Source organism: Calonectris borealis, chromosome 10, assembly GCF_964195595.1.
Source record: "Calonectris borealis chromosome 10, bCalBor7.hap1.2, whole genome shotgun sequence".
In the NCBI taxonomy this organism is placed as follows: Eukaryota; Metazoa; Chordata; class Aves; order Procellariiformes; family Procellariidae; genus Calonectris; species Calonectris borealis.
Window position 1 is genome coordinate 5,622,494 of NC_134321.1, and position 23,365 is coordinate 5,645,858.

Here is a 23,365-nt window from a genome sequence, read left to right on the forward strand (position 1 = left end):
TCTGAAAGAGCACTGAAACAGTCTTCAGTGAGAGGAACTTGACTTGTTTGATCATGTCACAAACATAAGCTTTATCCAAAAGCATGATCTCAGCGCGAGCCCGTGTCACGCTGGCGCGCGCGGCTCCCCTTCCAGCCTGGAGTTTGCAAAGTTGTCACTTGCCTTATTTATTGAATGCGATGTCCTAAGCCTGGTGTCCATTTTGGCACAATTTAAAATTTTTTTTTTTTTTATTATTTCTTGAAGCTTATTTTATGTTTTCATTTTACTTTTGAATGGCTCATTAGCATTGATCTAAGAAATGACAGTAATAATAGTGTTACTTGTATAGAAAGTTATACAGTTTTTCAGTAGACACATCCATCAATTAAGTGAGCAGTTCGAGAAACCAAAATTAATGACAAAGATAGGTGTGTTAATGAAATAATCATAGTATAATCAATTTGACTGTTAAAATTTGAAAAGCATTTCAGGAAGACAATATGAATTCATAATTTATGTCTAAAAGTGATTAATAAAAACTGTATTTAATAACAAAGCTATTTGTCATCATTTAAAACTTAAGCACAAAATTATTCATATTGTGGTTCGTGTTGTCATAATAATAAAGCTGAGTGTTTTCTTTTTCCCAAGACCTTCCTTTCTTTTTAAAACGGGTTAGAAAGTATTCACTTTCCTTAGAAAAAATTAAAATAAATAGTATGTTTTAAAAAAAAAATAGTAAATTTCTCCAGCTGACTGCAGAGTAGCCCTTGGCCACCTTTGCTGTCAGCCTTGCTGTGAGCTTGGGGCAATTTCTGCCTGAGTAGGGACTCTGGAAATGGGCCCTCTGTAATTTTAATTACAAAAAATAATCGTAATTAACATGGAGTTTGGGGTGGGTGTCCTGTTGTGTGGCCCCCCCTGCCCCACACCCGGATTTTGCCTCACAGAGGTATTGCAGGTGTCACACCAGACAATTTAGCAGTCGTGCAGCGTTCAGTGTTCGCCTTTAGTTACTGGGGAAAAAAAAAAATACATGCGCAAAAACACACACAACTAACACTAGGCTTTGTTTACTGACTCTTTGATTTAATTACTGTTTGAAGACGGCCGAATTAGCTGTTAATTGATTTAATTATCCAATTTGTTTGTTTCAGGCATGATTCCAACAGAACTGCAGCAGCTCTGGAAGGAAGTGACAAGCTCGCACACAGCGGAGGAGGCAGCCAGCAACAACCACAGCAGCCTGGACCTGTCCACCACCTGCGTCTCCTCCTCCGCACCGTCTAAGACCTCCTTAATCATCAACCCGCACGCCTCAACTAATGGACAGCTATCGGTCCACACTCCGAAACGGGAGAGGTAGGTGCCGGCGGGGTTTCCACCCGTGAGCATCTCCGAAGAGCGTGCCGAAATGATGGCGAAATGGTTGGGAGCGGTGGCCAACCGCCTTGGCCTCAGTTTTGTCCTCCACGTCTTGCTCCGTCTGATTTTGGCGTGGTTGAATAGAGTCTCCACTGGGCAGAATATGCTCCTTTTGTTCAGATCTTTATGGCTTGTTAATTGGATCAATGTGGGCACAATTAGCTAATTAGAAGTGCATTGGATAAGCGTATTGGGGGAAGTGTGAAGAGCGTAAGCTGGTTTTTTTCTGAGTTTTGCATCCTGGGTGGTGTTACTCTTGATGTGCTTTGGGTTTGCAGGCTGGAGGTGAGGAAAAAAATCTGTTGGTCAGTACGGGCTGTTTTACCACCCGTTTTTCTGCCAAATTTCAGTGCCCAATCTCGTCTAACACGTTTGCCTTTTTTTTTACTCTGTATTTACCTGCTTTCACAAGACAGGATAGGCTTGAGTTCACCAGGTTTCTCTAAAACAGAGTGGATTTTTTTTAAGTGCTGATGAAATTAGCTAACTGGTGGTGTTTGGCTTTTAAAAGTGTGAGTTAATTTATACTTGCTAGGCTTGCATTGTTAAACGAAATGGCTTAAATCAGGGGTTGTCTGTTGACGTGCTTCTCGGCGCGGGCTCTGCTTTATTCCAAAGGATGCTTTATTGCAGGTTTGTTTCTTTACACCCCCAGATTTCACTGAGGCGTGCCTAACAACATAACTTTTGCTTACGGCGAGATAGACGGTCCCAGGAGCTCGGGCCGTGGGTGCCAGCGCCTGCTGCAGCCTCGGCGTCGCTGCCGGCTGCGGAGGAGGAGGAGAAGAAGGGTCTCCGGAGCGCGCGAGCAGCGTGGGCGCAGCGGGGAGGGCAGTGCTTCTTTGCATTCAGGAGAGTCCCTTTGCCCATCTAGAAATGTTATAGCAGACACTAGTGAAAGCTGGATTTTATGGAAACTGATGGCTTTGTCTTTCCGTCCGCCGTTCATTCATTAGAAAGAGGATAATGGAATTTTTAAGCCATAGAGTTTATATTTCTGGTGGTCTGAAAGTAGATTGATAGGGAAGCTATATAAATATCTCTTATATCTTTCTAATATTAAGAAAATAGTGCTGTTGGGAATAGATAGATTTTTAAAGGAGAGCACACCCACAATTGAAAGAACTGCTGTGTGTGTAAGGCATCATTTTATATCCATTGCAAGGACATGTGGGGGAACATCAGCGTATACATTTATAATGCATGTAAGCGTCAAGGACATGGTTTTCATGAAGACTTACATGGGATACTAAAAACAATTTGATGTTTATTAAACAATTACATTCCCTTTTTGCTGCATATAGAGCTGAACAAGATGGGTTTATGACTTTCCAATAAATTTTTTATCTATGTTTTTCTTACCAAGTATATAAAACAAAAACCCATGCAGTGAAATGGATCTTCTTTCACTGAACGGAGGAATGTGCTGTCTGCTAATGCTTTCTGCTAACCGAGGAAACAGTATGCCATTGCTGTTAAGTTTGAAATGCAGTGAAAATACAGGAATCTGTTCCGAAGTAAGAAATTTCTCTGAGTATGCTGTCAAGCAGAACTGGAAATCCACATGTCTGAGTCCTGTAATTGTGGCCTGGAGGCAATTGGGATTTACAAACAAGGCGATACATATGTTTTTATTAGTAAAGTTCCGAATAAATTAATTAGGTATTGTTTGAGACTCTATAGGTTAGAAAACTTTAAATCCTCAGTGGTTGAATTGATAGCTGTATTGTTAAAGCTTGCCATACTACTTTCCTTACATATCTATTGAGTTCTTTACAATATCAAAATACAAAAATAGGTATATTTAGGAGTACAAATAAGAGAGCCACAGACTTTGCTTTATCTTGCCTCTGTTTGGTACGTGGAAGGTTTATGCCATCCATTTGCTGCAGTGATTGAATTACATCTTTATCCATAAGTAGAGCAGGAGACTACACGCAGAAGAATGCCTACTGATGCACTTAAGGGTTTTGTTGCAGTCTCATCAGGCACCGTGGTGCCTGCCTGGATTTCATATGACACAGAAACTCCTCTTGTCGAGATGTGTTGCACTGGCTTCCTTCCTGAAAGGGTATTTATCTACAGGCAGGGGGTTCGGGGGGGTGAGTGAGCAGTGAGAAAAGAGAAAAAGTAGCTGTGTTCCGCTGTCAGATGTATATTTGAAAGCCCACAGAAGCTGAAATTTTAGCGTTCTTGCAAAAGAGAGAGCAAAGGCATGAGCAGGGTTTTGGTCATTTTTTGATCGCAAAGGTTAAGACTAGAAATAATCACGGGTCTGGTGGGAGCATGACTTGGCTAGACGTGGAGACAAATCTGCGCATGTTCTCGTACCCAGCTGGTTGAGCCCAACAACTGAGCTTGCGAATACAAGCGGACTTGTGGTGGCGGTCCCGAGCCCAGCTTGGGTCTGATGGGGCTGTTGAGGGGCTCACAAGGGAGCTGTCAGCCCTCTGCCTCCCACCACGCAAGTCCGCAGCTTGGGCTGGCCAGGGCAGGTTTTTGGGTTGTGGCTTCCCCCCCCCGTCTCGTTCCTGCACCTTCTGTGCAACTGGCTGTTAGCTTTGGTCTGATAAAACAAAGAGCTATTTATTTAGATTTAAACAACAGTATAAAGCACATAGTAAAAGCTGTACGTGTCCTAACAGTTAACCACAGCCACATCATAACGACTGCCCAGCAGCAATAAATAATCATATACAGGTAACATTAACTTTTAGGGCGTGCTGTAAAGCTGTGTTCCCCCCCTTCCTCTTGGGCTTTTGAGGAGGAGTGGGCTGCAGGAGGCAAGTTGGTTATGTGGGAGTTACTATCGTCACTGTCATCTCCGGCACGTGTCACTGGGACAGTTCAGGCTGTGTTTTATGGGGTTCCTGATCCTGCAGGTCGGGTTGGGAGGCTGCTGGAGACCGGTGAGGCAGGAGGCGCTCGGCTGACCGCAGCGGCAGCAGAGGCACCTGCGTAAAAGTCGTCGGGCGAGCAGCAGCTTCGCTATACGTCTTGGGTAAAAACACATTTCGGTTATAAACAAGGGGTTTAAAATAGCAGGAGAAATAGTCATTGGCTGCTCGGCGTGCCCACGCGTCGCCGTGCCACGGGCCCAGCCTCGCGGTTGCGCGCAGCGAAGCTTTAGTCCTGCGCAGGCTGCGGGGACGCAGCTCTGCTGTCACCGGTGGCACTGCGGGGCTGCCGTGCTCGCAGCCGAGTGACAGAAAAAGTTCTCCTTTATGGCAAAAAAGCAAACGGCAGGCCAGACTCATCCTGGGACGTTCGAAAAGCAAGAATACATTTGAAAGCAGGAGGCATCCTCCGCGCCTGGGCACGGCCAGGGAGCATCGCGGGGCTGCTCTGGGTTTCTGTGTGCTTTCTGTGTGTATGGCTTCCACAGGAATGAAACAATTCCAGCTATAAATAATGGGTTAATGCTTTCATTCATTTGGGCTTTAAATGTATATTACATCTCTGCTTTTGTCCCACATTTTGCCCAGTTTCTGTAAGTAGCAGCAGCAGCAGCTCTGGGGTTTGGTGCACAGCAATCTGTTAAGGAGATAAATAATCTGCTTTGGCATGACACTCCTACTCTCCTCTTTAATTTGTCTTACACAAGGAAAATTATAATTAAATCATTCAGGGTAAACCCTTGAGTGTAGAGAAGGAAAAAACACACTTTGGTAAAGATTGCCAATAGAGACCAACTTCCCTGTTGTGCCGTGCAGAGACATTTATCAATATTCAGCACTATTAAAGAGAGAACATTTCGTGTGATTTGTGAGGCGGATGCCAAAGCTCAAATCAAGGCTTGTTAAGATCCTTTCCCCATGCAATCATGGGCATTCAGCATCATTAGAATTCAGCACTGACTGTGTGTTTCATGCTTTGATTTTACTCAGACAATTTAATAATGTTTATTGTGCTGATTATATATATAAATTCACTCAATGCAATAAACATACCTCAGTCATCAGTACCCTGAGGGAAATACTTAGTTATAGATACTTATATTCACTCAGGATAAGCGAAAGTGAGACCATCAACCAGCATGCAAACCTCTCATCATCTTATCAGCATTTGGGTTTCTTCAGTAACAAGCATTTTCTCTACACAAGTAAATAAATAAATAACGGGAGCCAGTTAAGTGCATCTGCTGTGCTTTGAAATGTCAAGGACAGTACTCGCTTTCCATCTCATTCCGCTGCATCTTACTTGGGAGAAGCTGGATTATTTTCTTAAGAAAAACAGCAAAACAAAGCGGGTGGATGCCCGGCCGCTTTAGGTGACTACTAACTTTATAACCTGATGAGCAGTGGGCATCCCAAAACCTATGTGCTTGGGAATACTCCCGGTGTGGGTGGGTTTGGATAAGCAGAACGGTGCAGAACTGATCAGCGCTTTGCGGTGAGCGGGGGTTGCTCCAGCTTGGGCTTGAACCGGGAGGTCTGGGGGTGCTGAGGAGCGGCGCGGGCGCCTGTGTGCGGGTCCCATCCCCTGGCACCGTTCTGTATCGACTGCAGCAGCGACAGGGTGGTACAGGAGCTTGTACATAGACAAGTGAGTTAATGAAGGTCCAGACCTGTTAATTTAGGAAACGCATCTGTTTGCAAGAGGTAAGGTGAAGAGTTGGAGGTAAAGGCTGCATGTCCAAGAGACCTGTCTCCATCTGCCAGCAATCCCTGGTTTGTCCCCTGTTGTCTTCATAGCCTTTCCAACCATGCTTGAGTCTTGTCCTTCCACATAAGCAAGCAGCCATCTCATAGGAAAAATAGATGGGATAAACAAGGGGATTTTTAAATGACTTTTTCTTGCCAGCGTCGTGGGAGAAAGGAGTCTGGAGAAGGCTCTGAAGGGAAGTGAGAGGAACGGCGTGGCGGCCACTGATCTGCTGGTTGGGCTTAATGCATTGTGTTTTACTGTTGTTATCTTCCATGCCAGCTGATCCTCCATCAAAATCCCAAGGCCCTTAGATGAGGGCATTAAGATTCAGCACAATTAAGAATTACGGACTTTGGTCCATTATTAATGCTCGGGATGAAACAGTTCAGCCTGCAGTCCATATGCTCCCAGGGCCTGATCCTCTCTTGGCCTGCCTCCCCTGTAGTCCCTGGCATTCGTTCTGCACTGGTGCCAGCATCAAATCTGCTCATCCCTGTCGGCTCCTCTCAGTTGCTCCGTGCAGTTGATTTTAGCTCGTTACACGTTGTCATCAGCAGAGTTTCATTAGATCAGGTTACCTCAAATCCATTCTCCCTTAAGAAATCGGTGTTGCTGGGGTCTTTCCTCCCAGGAGGAGGAACACAAACCCCATCACGACCCTTATGTTGTTACCCACGGGCTGAGCAGCCTCGGGTGCCTCCATGCAGCTCCCAGGTTGGAGCTGGAGACTCGAGCCGAGCCCGGATGCCCAGCTGCGTATCCGATAACCCATCCCGCTCTCTACGTGGCTGCTGCGTTTCTTCTCATTGCACCTGGTTACGGGTGTGATGGCTGTGAGGCCGGTTGGGCTGTTCAGTGACGGTGATGCTGCGACAGCCGGAGCAGGGTGGCGGCCCGGCCTCTGCGTTTATTACGTGCAGATTCGACCCAAAGCATCCCACTACCTGATCCCTCGGCGCTCGCTCCCCTGCCAGAGAAACCACCACCGGTTACTATATGCTCTCCCCGTCTGAGTCACTGCTCTGTGTAACCAGCTTTGAAAAAATATCAGCCGTGACTCAGACCTGGAGTTGCTAATCTTTAGTTTTAAGCCTTATCAGGCAGTTTTTATTGTTAGTGCTTTTCAAATTTGGGTGTGTAGCGTCCTTTGCGTTGCCCGCACCTACCGTCTGCCGCGGCACTCGCGTTTTCCAGAAACCTTCTGCTAAATCAGTGGTACGGTACCGCCTGCTCCTCGGGCCGCCTGGGAGCTCTTCGATCGAGTTATGCTTTTCAATTAATTGTTTCGCTAAACCCTGGAACACTGTTTCTAGTTTATTTTACTTATTTTTCCCTACAAAAGATGGAAAGTTAACCAGTCTGTGATTACTTGGTGTGGCCCTTTGCTGAATAAGTGTTTGACACTTCGCCGTCCTCGGGAAGCCGCCCCGGCATCAGGGAGCTCCTGCACGCCAACGCTTCCCTGCTTTCTGGTCCCGCGTAATAACCATCAGTTGTACAACTCCAAACACTAAGCTAATGTATCAAAAAGCACTTAAAATAGATTGGGTGAGCCTTGGCAGACGCCTAACAGAACTTTTCCAAATTTTAGCATATGTATTGTTTTATTCCTCCATCTGGCCAACAGATCATTGTTTGATATCTGAGCGCTTTGCATATCTCCTCCCTTTTCTTGCAACTGAGATACTTACACGTGCATTTAATACAGCTTAATGCTATTTTTACATACCAGAGAAATAGCTGATGGCTTTCTGTTAATTGCATGCACTTTGCAGTTAAACTTTTACTAAAACATTCCTGTCTAAATACTTAAAGTCCAATGAAAATTTGTCCTCTTCTTTTATTAGAGGTGTTTATGTAGTAGTCTTAAAAAGGGACCTGTTTCTGTTTTACTGCACCGTGGATTCCTGTTTCTTTTTATTTCCTCCTGTGTGCAAGTTGTCCTTCCTCAGCGTTTGCTCGGGAGATCTGACTATCCTAAAGAGCTGTGCAGGGAGCTAATGAAGAGCTGTGTTATTTTTTTATCATACGTATCACAGCCTGAGAGTGGAAAAGAAACACCCTTGAAAATGCCATAAAAGTAGAGGAGAAGTTAGGTGATTTTTGTGTGACTGTTTTCTCTGCTGCTCAATAAAAATCGAGCAGTTAGTGTGACAGCTGTTATATCATGTTATATCGTACTGCTAAGATATTGAGTAGCATTCAAAGTAAAACTCCACCATTAAGCTGTATAAACTCTATCCGTTTCACTGTGGTTTAATGGAAAAAAATGAGTTTCTCAATAAAATGACATCATTTTTCCCAGGTTGTAATGTTCACTTTACAACTGTTTTTCTTTAATTCAATTTATTTTACTTTTCTTTTTCTTGGCGTCCTTTTTTTCTTGCAGTTTGGAGAGGGGAAAATCTCTTCTCGTAGAGCAGCTAGGTACTGCTCAGATCTCTTTTCCCTTCTCCCCCCTCCCTCGACATCTTGTGCTAATCTGGAGCTCTATTTTTGTCAGTCAGGCAGGGTTAGATTTTCAAAGTAGTGAGATGCACATTGAAATTTGGTAATGGGGATTTGTGGCTCTACCTGCTGCACATTGAGGGGTGGGGGAAGCAGCCCAAGGAAAATTTACGTGGCATTGCTTGCTGCTGGAGCAGTTTGTGTAATGCCATGGGGTGTTTTTCCCTATAGCTGGTGTTCTTAGGGTGGGAGGGCTGTAATTTCTTCTGTGTGATCAGGAAAGACATATGTGTATTATGAAGTGTATTCTTCTCATGAAACGATGGTATAAGCCCAGGCAGGGAAACTGCTAATAAGTGTTGCAGCTTGTCATTTTGGGCTGCGTGAATAAAGAAGATAACTATTCCGTTGGGAAACGATCTCGGGAACTGAGCAACAGATCTGCTAGCCAGCAAATTCTTTTTAACTGTAATTTTCCTTTTTGTGTGTACTCAAAAATAACATCATGATGGGCCCTTAAATACCATTTCATACACAGAGCACAATTTCCACAGCACAGGTGGTGCTAATATAGGACAGTCCCCTAGGCACTTGTCGCCAGGAGTTGTACAGCTTGTTCAGTGTCTGCATCCATATGGCAATCTGTCCCATTCATAGAAAGACATTGTAGCTGTGCCTGTGGGTGCTGTGGTCAATGTAGTGTAAAAAGTAGATTTTAACTCTCGGCAACCTATGTTCTGCTGTTTGTTTTATCGTAGAATCCAATTTATAACATGTGGGAAGAAAAATCAGCTCTGAGCAAATTCCAGAACAATCTCGCTGGCTTCGGTTTTTGTTTATTCTTGGAGCGCATGGTTAATCAGCAGGTGCACCAGCCCCGCGCCCAGCGCCGCTCTAATGAACAGTTTACAGGAAGTCTTGCTCGGAAGAAACATTTTCCTCGTTGTTTATACTGTGAATTAACTCAGAAGTTGCAAAGCTGTAAACGATGTTAGCTGGCCATATATGTCACGCAAGTCTGTTTCTTTCTTTGTCTTTTTTTTTCTTTCTTTTCTTTTTCTTTTTTTATCTTTTTCTTTCTTTTTTTTTTCTTCTTTTTTTTTTTTTTTTTGCAGCATTGCATGGTTTTTTGTGGGTGTGCTGTACTTGGGGAGGATGCTGAGCCCCTCGGTACCACGCATTGCGATGCTGCCTGGCCAGGAGCTGGTCACTGCCCTGCAAAGGGGCAGATCACAGCAAAGGGGCTCTCCGAAAACGGGGGGCTGAAGTGTTAGCATTGCACAGCGGTTCAAATCTCAACAAGTGAACGTGATTTATGGCTGCTCCGGTATCTATCATTCCAATGCCAAATGTTGTTCTGTTTTAGTGTGACTATTTGTTATGCCTTTCAGTAAACACAAACAAATAGACCGCCTAGCACCTGCAGCAGCATATGATATTTACACTACCTGTATGATTCAGCACGCTTCCCTGGGGAAGCAGGCTTGTGTCCTCTCCATTCTAGTGCTTTTTTAAATAGCATTCTTTGGAGAGAAAGCATGTGGCAGAGAGAATTCAGTGCTTTAACTGTATTTCTCCCATGGAGCCATTCTTTATCCGAATTATTTTTTTACAAACGTTTTCCCAAAGGCACCTTCCCAGCTGCGGCAGGGCTGTGCGGTGGGTGCGGGCTCGCCCAGCGAGCTGCCAGGCTGTGTGATGTGACCGTCACCTTCTGCGTGGTTGTGTTGGGCCTGTGGGTCGGGGTGAAAAGTACTGACGTGAATGATCCCTGTTAATCATATTTGTTGACGTACCGCCGGTTTATATAAGGGTGAAAGACTTGCCTCAACTCTAAATGTAACAGAATATAATTTTGTTAAACAAGAATAGATCTTGTTTCTCAGTGTTTTCTTTTACTATAAATTTAAATGTAACAACAGAATATAAATTACAGTAAAATAAGGTTGGCAAACAGGATCTTTTTACAAAGTATATATGTACTTTTGTAATTTTACACCTCGGTCTTGGTGAAGTCCAAGGTCTAATCCTATGTTTTTAAAGTTGCGCGTGTTCATAAAAGTGTTGCTGAATCAGGGCCAAAGCCTTGCCATTGCCACCTCCCTCTGCCGTACAGTTGGGTGCGTAAGAGGGATGGGATTGCTGTGCTGAAAGTCGGGTAAAAAAAAGAAAAAAACAAACCAAAACCAAACTAACCAAACAAAAAAAAACCCACAAAAAACCCCGAAAACCAACAGAACCCCCCCCCAAAGCCCAAGAAAGTGGTAGGATGACATTTTTTTCTAGTTAAACTAAGATACTGTATCAATCCGTTTTCATCTGAATAAATTAGGAGGCTGTTCAGAGAGGAATAAAATGAGATTTAGCAGGGATAAGTAGAAAGTAGCCCAGCTAGGAAATAAAAATTCCAAACTGCCGGTTTGACGTGACACGTCAGCTGCTCAGCATCGGTTGTGTGGGAAATGGCTGAGGCATAATCGGGGTTGAGAAATTAAGGTGGGACACTGTGCCGTGTCTTAGTTAAAAAGGTAAATGCAGTCATGGGAGGCATAAACATGCGAGTTGCATCCGAGTCCTCCTTTTTTCCTGTTCTGCTTTATGCAGAACCAGTTAAACCACATTGAGAGTGTGATGTACAATTGGCCACTCTCCTGCAGAAAGGATAAAGAGAAGCTGGAGCAAATACAGAGGAGAGCAGCTAGGACGATAAAGGAGTTGGAGGGAATAGGCTATGAAGACAGATTAAAGGGAATTAAAGATCTACACCCTGGAAAAATAGAGGCTCTAGGAGGATGTGATTATGGTATGTAAGTACATGAAGTGATGCTACAAAGAAGAAGAGGGAAAAAATTGTTCTCATTAGTTGGCAGTGCTGGAATTTAAAATCCAGCGTTTCAAATCATGTGCGTCTGGGTATATTTGATGTACTTTTCACTACAGTACCTAGGCACAAGGCTGAAATAAAAAATAGGAGTTTAAATAGTAGAGAAACTCGTTAATTCAAGTGCAGGAATGGAACTTCCACCTGAGAGAAGTGATGGATTCAATACTGGGTTTTTTGCAATGGGCATTTCTTTTAAATGGTCTAGAAATATGTTCCATCCCTCCGAGCAAAGGATGTAGGGCAGTGGCTGGCCGAGCCCCGTGGCAGTTCTGCTGCCGGGTTGGAAGAGCGGGTGCCTCTAGAAGAAGTACGTAGTACTTTCAGAGTGCTGGAGGGTCATAATGTTGATTAATAATCCAAACCATCAGTGCATGGATCAAAACCAGAAGATGATGCGTATAATTACCCAGTCTGGTTATACTCTTTGCAGCGGGGATGGGGGTAGAAGAGAAGGGGAATGTTAGCCAGATTTTAGCTTAGTCTTGCTGCAAATGCGCTCTCCTTGCAACAGGCATTTGGAGAATTAGTGCCCCAAGAGGCGTAAGGATGGGGGGCAGTGATTCGGGGTGCATTGCTGGCCTTGTGTTACAACAGTGATGCTACGGCTCTGCTTTTTTTTTTTTTCTTTCTTATACTACAAGTTAGCACATACCGATTAGAAGACAGGATTTCAGCCTGTAGGCTGCAGTTTTAACCTGATTTGTCTTAAATTGGTGTAGTCATTTAAAATGTAATATACCATTCCTGTTACTTCCAATAGGGCTTGATGTAAAACATGAGCTTCTTCTAGTCCTCGGTCCGGACGTGGACTGAAGTACTGAGGATCGGGAGAAACAGAGCTTAAAAAAAGCATCCAAAAATATGCAAGGCAGCTCTTCCTAGAGCTGGCCACTCCACTGGCCACGCACATCAAATGCCACCTCTCCCGAAGACCCACAGCCCTCTGCTAAGCTTTATCCAGCGGTGGAGAGGCATTTACCCTGCTCAGACAATTCTCTGTTCAGATCAAATACCTGCTTTCTGGGCAGTTACTGAGGCTTGGACGGAAGCATGAATATCTAGAAGTAATCCATTTCAATATATGGCTTAATACTTTTATTGATTTTTAAAATTTTATTATTTTTTTAAATTATTGGGGTTTTTTAAATTCACAGTTTAGAGAAAAGAGGTGCTAAGCCACCTTAGTAAGAATTCAGAGGGATTTGTACCAGTGTAACTTCACTGCAAAACACATCTTTATTCAATTGATTTTGTCATGAAGGCAGGAACCTTGCATTCGAGTACAGTTGGTACAAGGATTTAATCATTACTGCTTCCGTTTTGATTTTAAATCAAATACAGCGAGTGTTTCCGACTCAGAGAATCGTGACATTTCCACCAACTTTATTCCGTCGGTGCCTTTCGATGAGCTTTAGAGCTCACTGGGCAGTCACGAATACGGGAGACCTGTGTTGGTTCCCAGTTGTGTCTCTCCTCCTCCTGTACAGGACCAAAATCGTGGCATTTTGCCTCGATGGCTCTGCTATCCACGTCAGACCCGGGGGGAATGTGGTGTGAGACTGAGCCCCGTGCTCCTGCCTGGACTGTACACCGACATCGGTTTCATGGCAGCTGGCAAAGATGAGGTCGCTTTCCGTTGCCCCTGAGAAATAAAATAAAATTAAAAAAAAAAAAGGCAATTCTGCAGTTTCCGTGGGTGCTCTGCTGAGACCCCTTCCAAGAGGAAGGCAGGAGACGTCATATTGATTTTTTCAGCGTGCAGGTGGCTCAGGCATGTTCTCCGCACCGTTAGAACGTGAGCAGATGCTTCATAACCGTAATAGAAAAATCAAGGATGCTTCTCTACAACACTAACTTCCCCCAGTGTTTTGGCAAAGACCGTTGGCCCAAGCAGATGTGGAAGAGAGAGAGTGGAATATGAAGTGTGTCAGCATCATAAATATTTAAAATACGGTCCACTGTGTGGCAGAAGTACTATTACTGAGGCTTCTGCTTAGCTGGTTTTTATATCCACCCGTCATTTTTTTGCCAGCGTGTACAAGCATGGTACCCAGTTTCACACAGTTAGTAAGTATGGGTTGAATTAAACCATACAACACAGGGAGCTTTCATGCCAGTGCTTTGGTCGCTGCTTTCCCCAATACCCAGTGTGTTCCCATCTCTCTTTCGGGTATACTGTCATTTTTACTCTCCATCGGGGCTTAGCTGTCTGTGGTTTCTCCATTTCCCATGGTTTTGGGTCCCAGAGTGTGATTCTTCAGTGATGCTCTAGCACAGCAGATACATTCCAAAAGTTAAATGTCTGAAGCGGTCCGGGTGAGCGGGGCTGTGCAAGTACCAGCTTCGACAGCCATCCCTGTCGGAGTAGGTGGTGAATTTGTTTCCAGACCCTCTGGAGATCCTTGGGGTTGTGAAGCAACATAGGTTGAAGAAGGCAGAGGTGAAAACTCCTCTCCTCTATCCAGCAAGCACAGAGGAGCTGTGGAAGCGCCTGGCCCTTCTCCCCTCCCCTCCTTACTGGAAACGGGGCTGGAGGCAGCAGAAAATAAGTGGACACTTACGCAGTTTTCAGCTTCCCACATGGATTTCGTTACTCTGTCGTATGTCATGAATAAGCTGACTTACACAAGACGTTTTACTTGCCAGAGGGTTTTTTGTTATACTTCGATGTAATAACGCTGCACTATTGCATGATTTGGAAATAATTCTATTGTGTTAAGTATTTTGTATGCAAATACCTTACGAGGAGAGGAAAAAAAAACCCCACATAATCTTGATTTTTACATCATTTATTCCTTCACTTCTTTGAAAATTATGTCTTGTTATAAAATCACTTCCACTAACTAGTGTTGCATCACCAGTACCCGACCACGAATATGCGTTCCTGGGAAGGAGAGGGTGACAGAAACAAACACCTACTCTAATGTGTCATTAGAAATCAAACAGACCTAAAACTTGCTTCTGCTTGCCAATGCTCAGCTCTTCTACGAGTCTGTCTCCGGCAGCGAGACCAAGGATGCATCCAGATTACAGAAACTGCGCTTGCATGCAGACAAAATATCATTGAACAATTTAAGATTATAGGTTTGCATTGTGCCCACAAAGCTGTTTGTTTATGTATTGGATTAAAATCTTCATTTTCCACCTCTATTTGCTCAAACAAAGTGAGTACTTAGATCAGTTAGACAGAGTTCTCCATTCATTTCCACTGGCTGTATCCTTTGTGCGTTACATCCGCTTCTGTATAAACCCGCTCTTTGTTTTGTTTTGAGGTGCTTCTGAAGGCTCTATCAGGGAACAAGTGGCAATCTATAATATCTTCAAAAGTGGGATGGATAAAATAGCAGTAATCTGATACCGACACGTAAAGGTCACCGAAAGGCACCGCTGAAACCCCCCCGAGCGGGACGGGAGTAGCTGCCTTCGGAAAAGCACGCTGCCTACGGAGGGTGCCTGCTTCGTCTTGCAGTACCGAGGGGTTTTTTTTCTTTTTGAAGTGTCTGTTTTTGGCAAGTTGAAATAGTTGCTCTGCCTTGTCGAATGGCAGTGGAAGCTATACGTAGGTGTTAAGTATGTTACGCTTAGCGTCGTGTTAGCAAAATGACCTTTCAAGTTCCCGTCTACAGTCAACACCAATCTTTCTGGTTATTGACAGCACTAGACTTCGACATCCTGAGCATCGTTTACAGTTTGACACTCTCGTGGTCATTCCGTCATTTTCTTTGGACACAATACGGGGGTATCATGTCCTACATAGTTTGTCTTGTCTTGTGCAAGTTCCCCGGAAAGAAAAGAGATTTGCACTTGGATTTAAAAAATAAATACAAATCTCAGTAGGGCTCTTTCCGTTGACTTGGCCGTGGCCTTCAGGCTCTCACAGAGAAACTTTAAAAAACCCTGCTGGGGGTTTAAGCCATGTGACTCCTGTTGATATTATAATGAGATTTACAGTGCTTAAAACCCACAGGGGACTGACTCCTTACTTGGCGTCACACGGCAATGACTGCATATATGGGTAACGCGCGCTGTGTAAATTAATACACTGATTTTTTTTTTTGGGTTCTGCCAAACACGCTGAAATTGTAACTCGCATGTGTAGTCTTCATGGGCTTTAATGGACTGTTACCATGAAAGCCTACTTTCTCACCCTTTGCCGTATTCAGGTATGGAAGCAGATGATAAAACCCATTATTTTCTGAATTACTCTTTTCCGATGTCTATGGAGGGCGTTTGACCGTATGCCTGTCTGGTTTGGGTGGACAGTGTTCCTTCAGCCATCCTCCCTCCTTCTTGGCTGAGGAAACGTGTGGTGTAGCATTTTCCCAATTTCCTTGCAAGGAATGCATCGATCCCCTTTTAAAAACTTACCTGATAGAGCTTCTCCCCACTTGCACATTTTAAAAAAAACTGGTAAGGTTAAACCAGTGTAATATTCCCTTATGGAAGAGGCCTTTGAAAGTCTCTTCACCTATAGTGGGGTTTTTTAGGAAATTATCTTGCACACATATATATATTTATGCTTCAAGAACTATTTGTAAACAGCCAAAAATAAGATTTTAATGAAACAATGATTTAGGGTCATATACAACTTGTAATACCTTTTCCAGTCAGATCTGTACCTTTTTTTAGTTTAAAAAAAAAAAAATACAAATAACTTTAAAACCCACCTTCAGTTATCTTCAGATTCTTGTTGGGCCTAAAGTCAAAAGTAGCAGAATCTGGGCAACAATTTCTCTTGCAACTTCTTTGCATTTGGGATAACATCTCAGGGGTGTGTTCTACGGTGACCTTGCTATCCGGTGCATCAGAAATAATACAAGAACACAATTTTGTTATAGTATGCAGGCAGATAATATTGCAGAACAAGAATAAACAGCATTTCCACATGTGTATGAAAGTAAAATGGCAAAAAGTAGGCATTAATCCATAACGTTACCTGTAATCCAGGATGAAATAAGTCATAAAAGCCACACCTAGATGCTGGTATGTGTTCATATCCTTTGTGTATGTTTGAAGTTCATAATATAGCACAGGCATACTGTAGCAAAAAGGTTCGCTATGAAAAATAGATATGTGTGTGAGCATAAAATAGAGATTTCAATATTATTTTGACTTTTTATTTTTAAAGTCATCTAAGGTTATGGAAATTGTTGGAAAAATAATTCCTTTACTTAAGAAGTTTCCATGCAGAAGTTGAATAAAGAAGATATTTTAGAATATGGTTCATCAGTTAGTGCAACAGATACATTTCCCTGAGCACCACATGGCCCGGATCAAAGCGTCTCATGACTTGGATCAGTGCAGCCAAATCATTACGTATTGATTGGAATCCCGCTGAAGGATTAACCCCTTAGTGCTCATATGAATTTTTTTCTTTAACCCTGGTTTCAGTAGTTGAAAGCTCTGTGACGTTCCTGCCAAACCCTAGCAAGGTTAACAGCCCTCACTAACCCCTCGTACTGAGGAATCCTTTGATTACATGGTTCCTTTTTTTATGATGAATTTTGCATTTGAAAATAGTGGTGAACCTTCTTTACTGGGACATAAGTTGTGCAAAGAAACAGCGGGGAGGGAGAACCAAAGTGAAAACCAAAAAAAAAAAAAAAGCCCAGTAAGTAAATAACATGGTGGGAAAGCCAAGACTGCAGACTTGATGCTTTTCCTCCTTCTATAGTGATGAGGAAGGCCTCGGGTCCGGTTGTATTGTGTTATAAGAATACACTGCTGCATGGAGATGACTTTTCTTCCTGATGAAGTTGAATTGTAAATATGCAATGTTCATAAATTTCTTAGCAAAATATCAAGCAGGATATTAAGCAGGTCTGTCAAATGATTTCTCCCCCGTCCATGCTAATTTAAATTCTTTACAAAGCTTTTAATTAATGAATGAAATGTAGGAGGATAGCTAAGTAAGAATGACACGTTTCGCGCTGCAAATGGTATTTAATTCTGTTTTGAAAAACCATGGGCAGAGTCAGGTGGGTACCGTGAGATGTTATAAGGATGTTTCAGAATCTGTTGTTTGCTGCTCTTAAGAGTCTTTGTGAAGATTAATTGGCGTGGTACCTTCAGTTACGCCACTTCTTCTCTTTTCTCTTTCTCTCCTCCAGTTTATCCCACGAGGAGCACTCACACAGCCACCCGCTCTATGGACACGGCGTATGCAAATGGCCAGGCTGTGAAGCAGTATGTGAAGACTTCCAGTCGTTTCTAAAGTAAGGATGGTTTTTTTGGCACTTGCATTGTACAGAAAGCATGTCCTGAAATTTTGTGTGCTGTCACTCACCGTGGGCCTGATGCAAAGCCCATTGAAGTCAACAGAGAGCTCCCTTTCACTTCAGTGGCTTTTGGATCAGGCTCAAGAACATTTTAACAGGGGATAGTAAATTAGCCCCATGGGGAAAGTATGGTCCTGCTCAGTGTATTACTATAAAATAGTGTATTTGCAGTTCCGCAGCCTTTTTTTTTTTATTATTTAAATAATTTTTAAGTTGCAGTATTGATAATATAAACAATACAACCTTGATTTAACCTTGATTTCACTTTAATTTAGAAATTTAGTCTTAAATTAACTCCATAATTGAACAGAGAATTGCAGAACATCACGTGAAATTTAATTTATGTCAAATAAGTAACTAATGAACAAAGTCTACACTACTAAAAATAAACTATAATTATATTAATTGGGCCCCTGCAGTTTGCTGCAGACCTTTCCTTGCTGCCAAAGAACACAGTTTTACGCGTTGCATAAACAGTGCATTATGGACTAGTATGTGGTAATGCGTGCATCCCGATGCAGGGAACGACCGGCAGAGCTCTAATAACTTACACATGGCTGCTCCACAGCTAAACCATCAGCCTCACCCCTCCAAGCTGGAGCAAAAAGCGTTCCCATCAGAAAAGGGTTTTCTGCCTGGGTCGATCACCAGGTACACATATGCTTTGGGTGGATCCAGGTATTGAAGGTTTGGGCACTGATCTTTTCTCAGGTACTGTGGCTATTCAGTTGTAAGATCACAAAAGACCAGCCGCCCAAGCAATGTTTATGATTTAAATGCTCAAAGGGACAAATTCTGCTCCCATTTACAGTGGTGATCTCATGAAGTTAGTGCACATAAATACATCGGATTCTTCAGGATGGATAAGTAGAATTAGTCCCAAAACGTTCAGCTGTATCTATTCTTCCTGGGGCAGTTCCCTGGATTTTTATGTGAGGGAGGGAAGGGTGACAGCAAGCAGAGGATGTTTGTTGGATGATGTTAGATGATACAGATAGGTTTCTGCTCTCAGAACAGAATGGGCCAGTTCTGCTTCCACTGGCAAAACCCCCCTGAATTCAGTAGGAGCAGCGCTGGTCCTAGTATAAACATCTGTTACAAGTAAGGAGTGGTGCAGTAATGAGAAGGTTCCCATTACAAGAGGATTACAAAATAAGAAGGTGCTAGTCATAAATTTCCACGAAGGGTGGCCTCATTTCTTTTAAATCACCCTGTTGTTCACTTTAGTGAAATAAATGCTAATCTCGCCATACTTGCCCGCTCATTCATATTCATATGCCAAACTATAGCATTTAGACCTTTAAAACAATTCTAATTTTTATTGCACTTAATGCAAGGGGAAGGTGCTGTGGTAGCCTTAGATATTGGAGTAACGTGTGTAGTCACATAAGGTCAGATTATGCCACCTTTGCTTCTTGTGCTAGTCCCCTGTTCCAGGTTAGACCTGTTGGTTTCAGGAAGGTTTCTTACAGAGCAGTGGACTGCTTGACGTGACCACGCGTAGAAAATACAGCCCTTAAGTCACACGGCATGGGGAGAGGCAAGATTGATTTTTATATGGTATTTTGGAGGTGTCTCAGTAAGTAGACCAAGTCCACCGGTTCACCCGGAGGAGATACTTGGGGCAATCAATAGGTAGGAATAACCTGAAAACCGTAACCAGCCCAGGCTGGACCTGAAGCGGCTCCGTCTACTCCAGCTCCAACAATTCTGGTTCTTTTATCACTCGCTTATCGTCAATCTTTTTTTTTCCCATTGAAACCTTTCAACAGAAATATTTCGTGTGACTTTCTTAAACCCATCGGCTCGTGTAAATTTTCTCATTATCCGAATTCTGCAGTGTCCAGACAAAGTCTTATTGTTCGGAGTGATATTTAACCCAGAACGAATGCAGAAATGAATGTCCCCGAGCAGCGTATTGACACTGTTAGGAAGTGAGCGTTGCTTCATAAAATGAGACCGTAGCCTTCCAAGTCTCCTGTGGAGCGTCCGTCCTTAAATTATATTGCCATTTATCAGAATTCATTATTCAATGAAAAGATAACAGGTAGATGCTTGAAGTTTCTTTCTGGTACTTGTATAATCTGTGAAGCTCTTTCGACAGTCCCCTCAAGAGAAAAGCTCTTGTTTACCAAGTGAAATACAGCCCGTGTATCAATTGAGCATTGCTTAATTTCACTTACCTCGGTAAAAAGGCCCGTTAGAAAAAGCAAAGAGAAGTTACATGCAGAATGAAAGCCCTGTATGCCAATAAAATGATTCTACAGTTAAGGGAGAAAAAAGGACTCGCAGGTCTAAAACATGGTTCATTTCTTTTCCTCCTGAGGAAGAAATATCATAACTGTTGGTAAATCAAAACCAGAGATTTGACACTCTTCTGTGATCGTTCTGTAGTGTTTGTTCCCAAGGTGAGGTACACCACAGGGCCCTTGATTTCAAAGATAAATACTGTACAAATAACGATCCTAGTTGTCTTTCACTCACAGCCAACAGGAGGATGCTTATCAGAACCAGCAGATACACGGGCTATTGTACACATTTATTTCCCTATTTCTTTTTGAAATAAGTTGCGGTTTTAGTGTTGGTTTTCTTTTTTTTTTTTTAATCCGTCAGCCATTGGTTATCATGTGATGCGCCATCAGTTAGAGCTAACTGATAGCAGCGGGGGCTGCTGCTAAGCCTAATGAAACAGTAGTGCCCTGCGTGCTCCAGAATACTCCCCCAGCCTCAAAACAAAAACAAGTCCAGCCCGACTGCGGTGACCTGATGGCCTTCTGCCAAGCTGCGGGGGGCAAGGTGAGGGCTGGAGGGAGCACACGTGTCTCGCGTGTTAACCAGGGCCCCTCGCGCAGGCGGCAACGAAAGGAGCAATTAGTAGCACAGAGCAACTTTCCTTCAAAATTGACTGTATCCTTGATTTCATTTGCATGTGTTTAAAGACCGTTGCAGATAGAAATATGTACCCCTTATACAGCGAGTTGTTCAGGAAATCCCTGCTGGAGGGAGGGGGCTTATTCAGCAAGGTATCCAGGCACCCAGGGCAAAAAATGAAGCAGAAAACTGAGTAGGGTTTTATTCCCCCTGCTTTTTTTTTTTTTTAAATGTGATTGTGGTTTAGATGTGCTTGGTCATGGCTGTACCATTTTTAAACCGAATATATTCTTTAAGAGAGGGACACAGACACAGAGCTGTTGCAGCCCTGTATTGCAGGGATGCTAGTAATCCGCTTCATGTGAATTTAACTTTGATGAAACGAAGGGGAGTTTATGTGAAAGAAACTACTAAGTGCACTCTGTAATGTTTTCACAAGTGTTTTTATCATGGTAACATCTTGTTTACTTTAGTTGCCTGCCTAAAACTACTTGGAACATGTTAAGAAAACATTTCGAGAAAGCTTCTACAAAGAGGCTTTTGTTTAGCAGCAACTGTGAGACTGCTCGGCTCACAAAGGTGTTAACTTTCAACCCCTTAAGCACTTCCACATGAAATTCCAGCAACTATGTTTGTGGTTTTGGAAAAACAAAGTGTATATTAAAGAAACCAGGTATATGCTAATACATGTTGAAGTAGGCCGGAAATCCTAAATTGTTTCAAAGGCATTAATTGCTATCATTTGCATGTCAAAATGTTCTGCAGTGAAATCATCTGCAGTTAGCACAACAGAGACTTTTTAATCAAATAGGTGGCAAGGGCAGAGAAAAGGCTCGTCTATAGATGTCTTTTTAGATTTTTGAACTCCTGGCAGGCCCGGTTCAGCCCCCCAGCTGTGAAGCGGTGCTGGCGAGGGTGCTGCCGCCCGCAGCGGGGACGCCCCGGCACCCGGGGCACCCATTCCCGGGGGGGCAGGGACCCTCCTCGGCGCCCGGGGGTACAAGCAAGCGTTTTATGTTCCGAGCCCGCCAGGTATCGGGAGTTGCCGTTCAAACGTCGACGTTACCGTTTCTTTCACGACCTCCCGCTTAACCCCCCTGGCAGGGCGGGGAGCCGAGGGCCGCGGCGGGAGGCGGCCGGGGTGGCCCAGGCCCACAGTGCCCTCTAGTGCTGCCGGGCGTGAGGGAGAGGCGGCGGCGGGAAGCCGGGAGCAGCGTCCGCGGGCGAGCCCCGCCGCTTCCCTCTGCGGAGCGGGCGGGCGAGCAGGCCAGCCCCAGCTAACGCGCGTGATTTTTACTGTTACAGGCATATATAAACGCTTTTACTCTCGGGGGGAGCCTTCGGCTTCCGCCAGAAAACGCCTCCGACGCCTGCCTGCTGCGGGCGAGGAGATGTTTTTGCGCGTGGCGTGTACGTAGCGAGGCACATCGTCGTGCGTTACTGCGTTTTATATCTTAAGGTGCTCTTAGTTTATGTTTCACGTTATAATTTCCGGTGTGTAATCAGAAAGCATTACTTAAGAGACAAGGATCATCTTTGTTTCATACTTTTATTGACACTGTCTACCATATTACTGCGATGTCTAAATGGTAAAATTTATTATTAGCAATAGTGTCACAAAAGTCTGAGACAGCGATTTTCCTTTCAATAAAAGTAGTTAAAAACCTTTTAGAAAATCCATAATTTTGATTGCTGGTACTTCATAAATGTATAACTGGTACTTTTTAGCTGTCTCTTTAGGGAAAAATGAGTTTTATCACCTGCAGTACCTGGGTTAATGAAATTGTGTGTTGGAATTTAGCCAGAATGAAAGATGAGATCATTCGGTGGCACTAATATTGGCAACAGGTCTCATAAAAAGGTTCGACTCTCTTTAGAGAAGTATCGTTAGGTTTTTTCCTTTTTTTGAGGATGGGGGCGAGATTTGAGTTACTTGTCATTTTTGAAGTTTCTGTGGTTCTTAAGATTTTCATCTGCTGTAATATCCAAAACCCAGTGACCTAAAAGCCTCCGCCAAGGCCAAGAGAAACACAACAGTGTCCATCAGTGCCTAGTAAAGGAATTTACTTGCTTCAGATTTCAGCTCCAGTTCCTGTTTCAGCCCTTTAAAAATCACGACTCTCAGCTCAAATTTGAAATAATGCTGCTTCTTTCTCATGGTCCTCTGTGTTTGATTGTTTGTGGATATTAGCTGTCCAGGAAATCCCATACTTAGAGATATAAATCCAAAATGATCTTGTTTTTCCGCAGCCAGCCCAGGATGTATTAGACAGTTATGATGATTTGTTAATTTTTGTGACCTGTATTTATTTTATGTGTGCCGTATGCTTTTAAAGGAGGGAATCAGCTGTCGAAATAGGCTACTTTTGTCAAAAGGGAGGCTCTTGACTCTTTCCTTTTAAGCCTTTGCTTTCTTTACTTTTGGAGAATTCTGCGTGTGCACCTCCATATGGTGGTAAACAAGGGCTGCATTGTGCCCTGACATATAAGCTTAAACCCAACCCTGTTATTGAAGAATCTTTTGAGATGTGTGAGCTGGGATTCTTGAAGGGCTGTCAGGCTTGGGTGTCGGTTTGAAATGTGCCTTGAATGTATAACTCTGCTTTCATTTTAATAGTGCAATATTTTTTTTTTCCTAATGTAATATTAATCGTCACCCATTTGTAGGGAAATTTCTTCCTCGTGTCTGATGGAAAATAATTTGATTAAGTGTATTAAGTGAGAGAAGGTTAAAAAGAAAACTGGATAAAGATACCCTGAAAACAAATAATAAACCCGCACTTCTACCTGCGATTCCGTTGATCCTCTGGAATAGGATTTATTTAGACCC

At 43.3% G+C, this 23,365-nt stretch overlaps 1 protein-coding gene across 17 annotated transcripts in view; it reads left to right on the forward strand.

Annotated features, from left to right (window-relative positions):
- The window catches only part of FOXP1 (forkhead box P1), a 389,271-nt gene that overhangs the window by 325,204 nt on the left and 40,702 nt on the right, over positions 1-23,365 (forward strand). For all 17 annotated transcript variants that reach the window (XM_075158627.1, XM_075158622.1, XM_075158623.1 and 14 more), the window contains 2 exons: positions 1,140-1,344; positions 17,497-17,601. In XM_075158627.1, the coding sequence (XP_075014728.1) occupies positions 1,140-1,344; positions 17,497-17,601 (310 nt within the window). The remainder of the gene's footprint in view (positions 1-1,139; positions 1,345-17,496; positions 17,602-23,365) is intronic.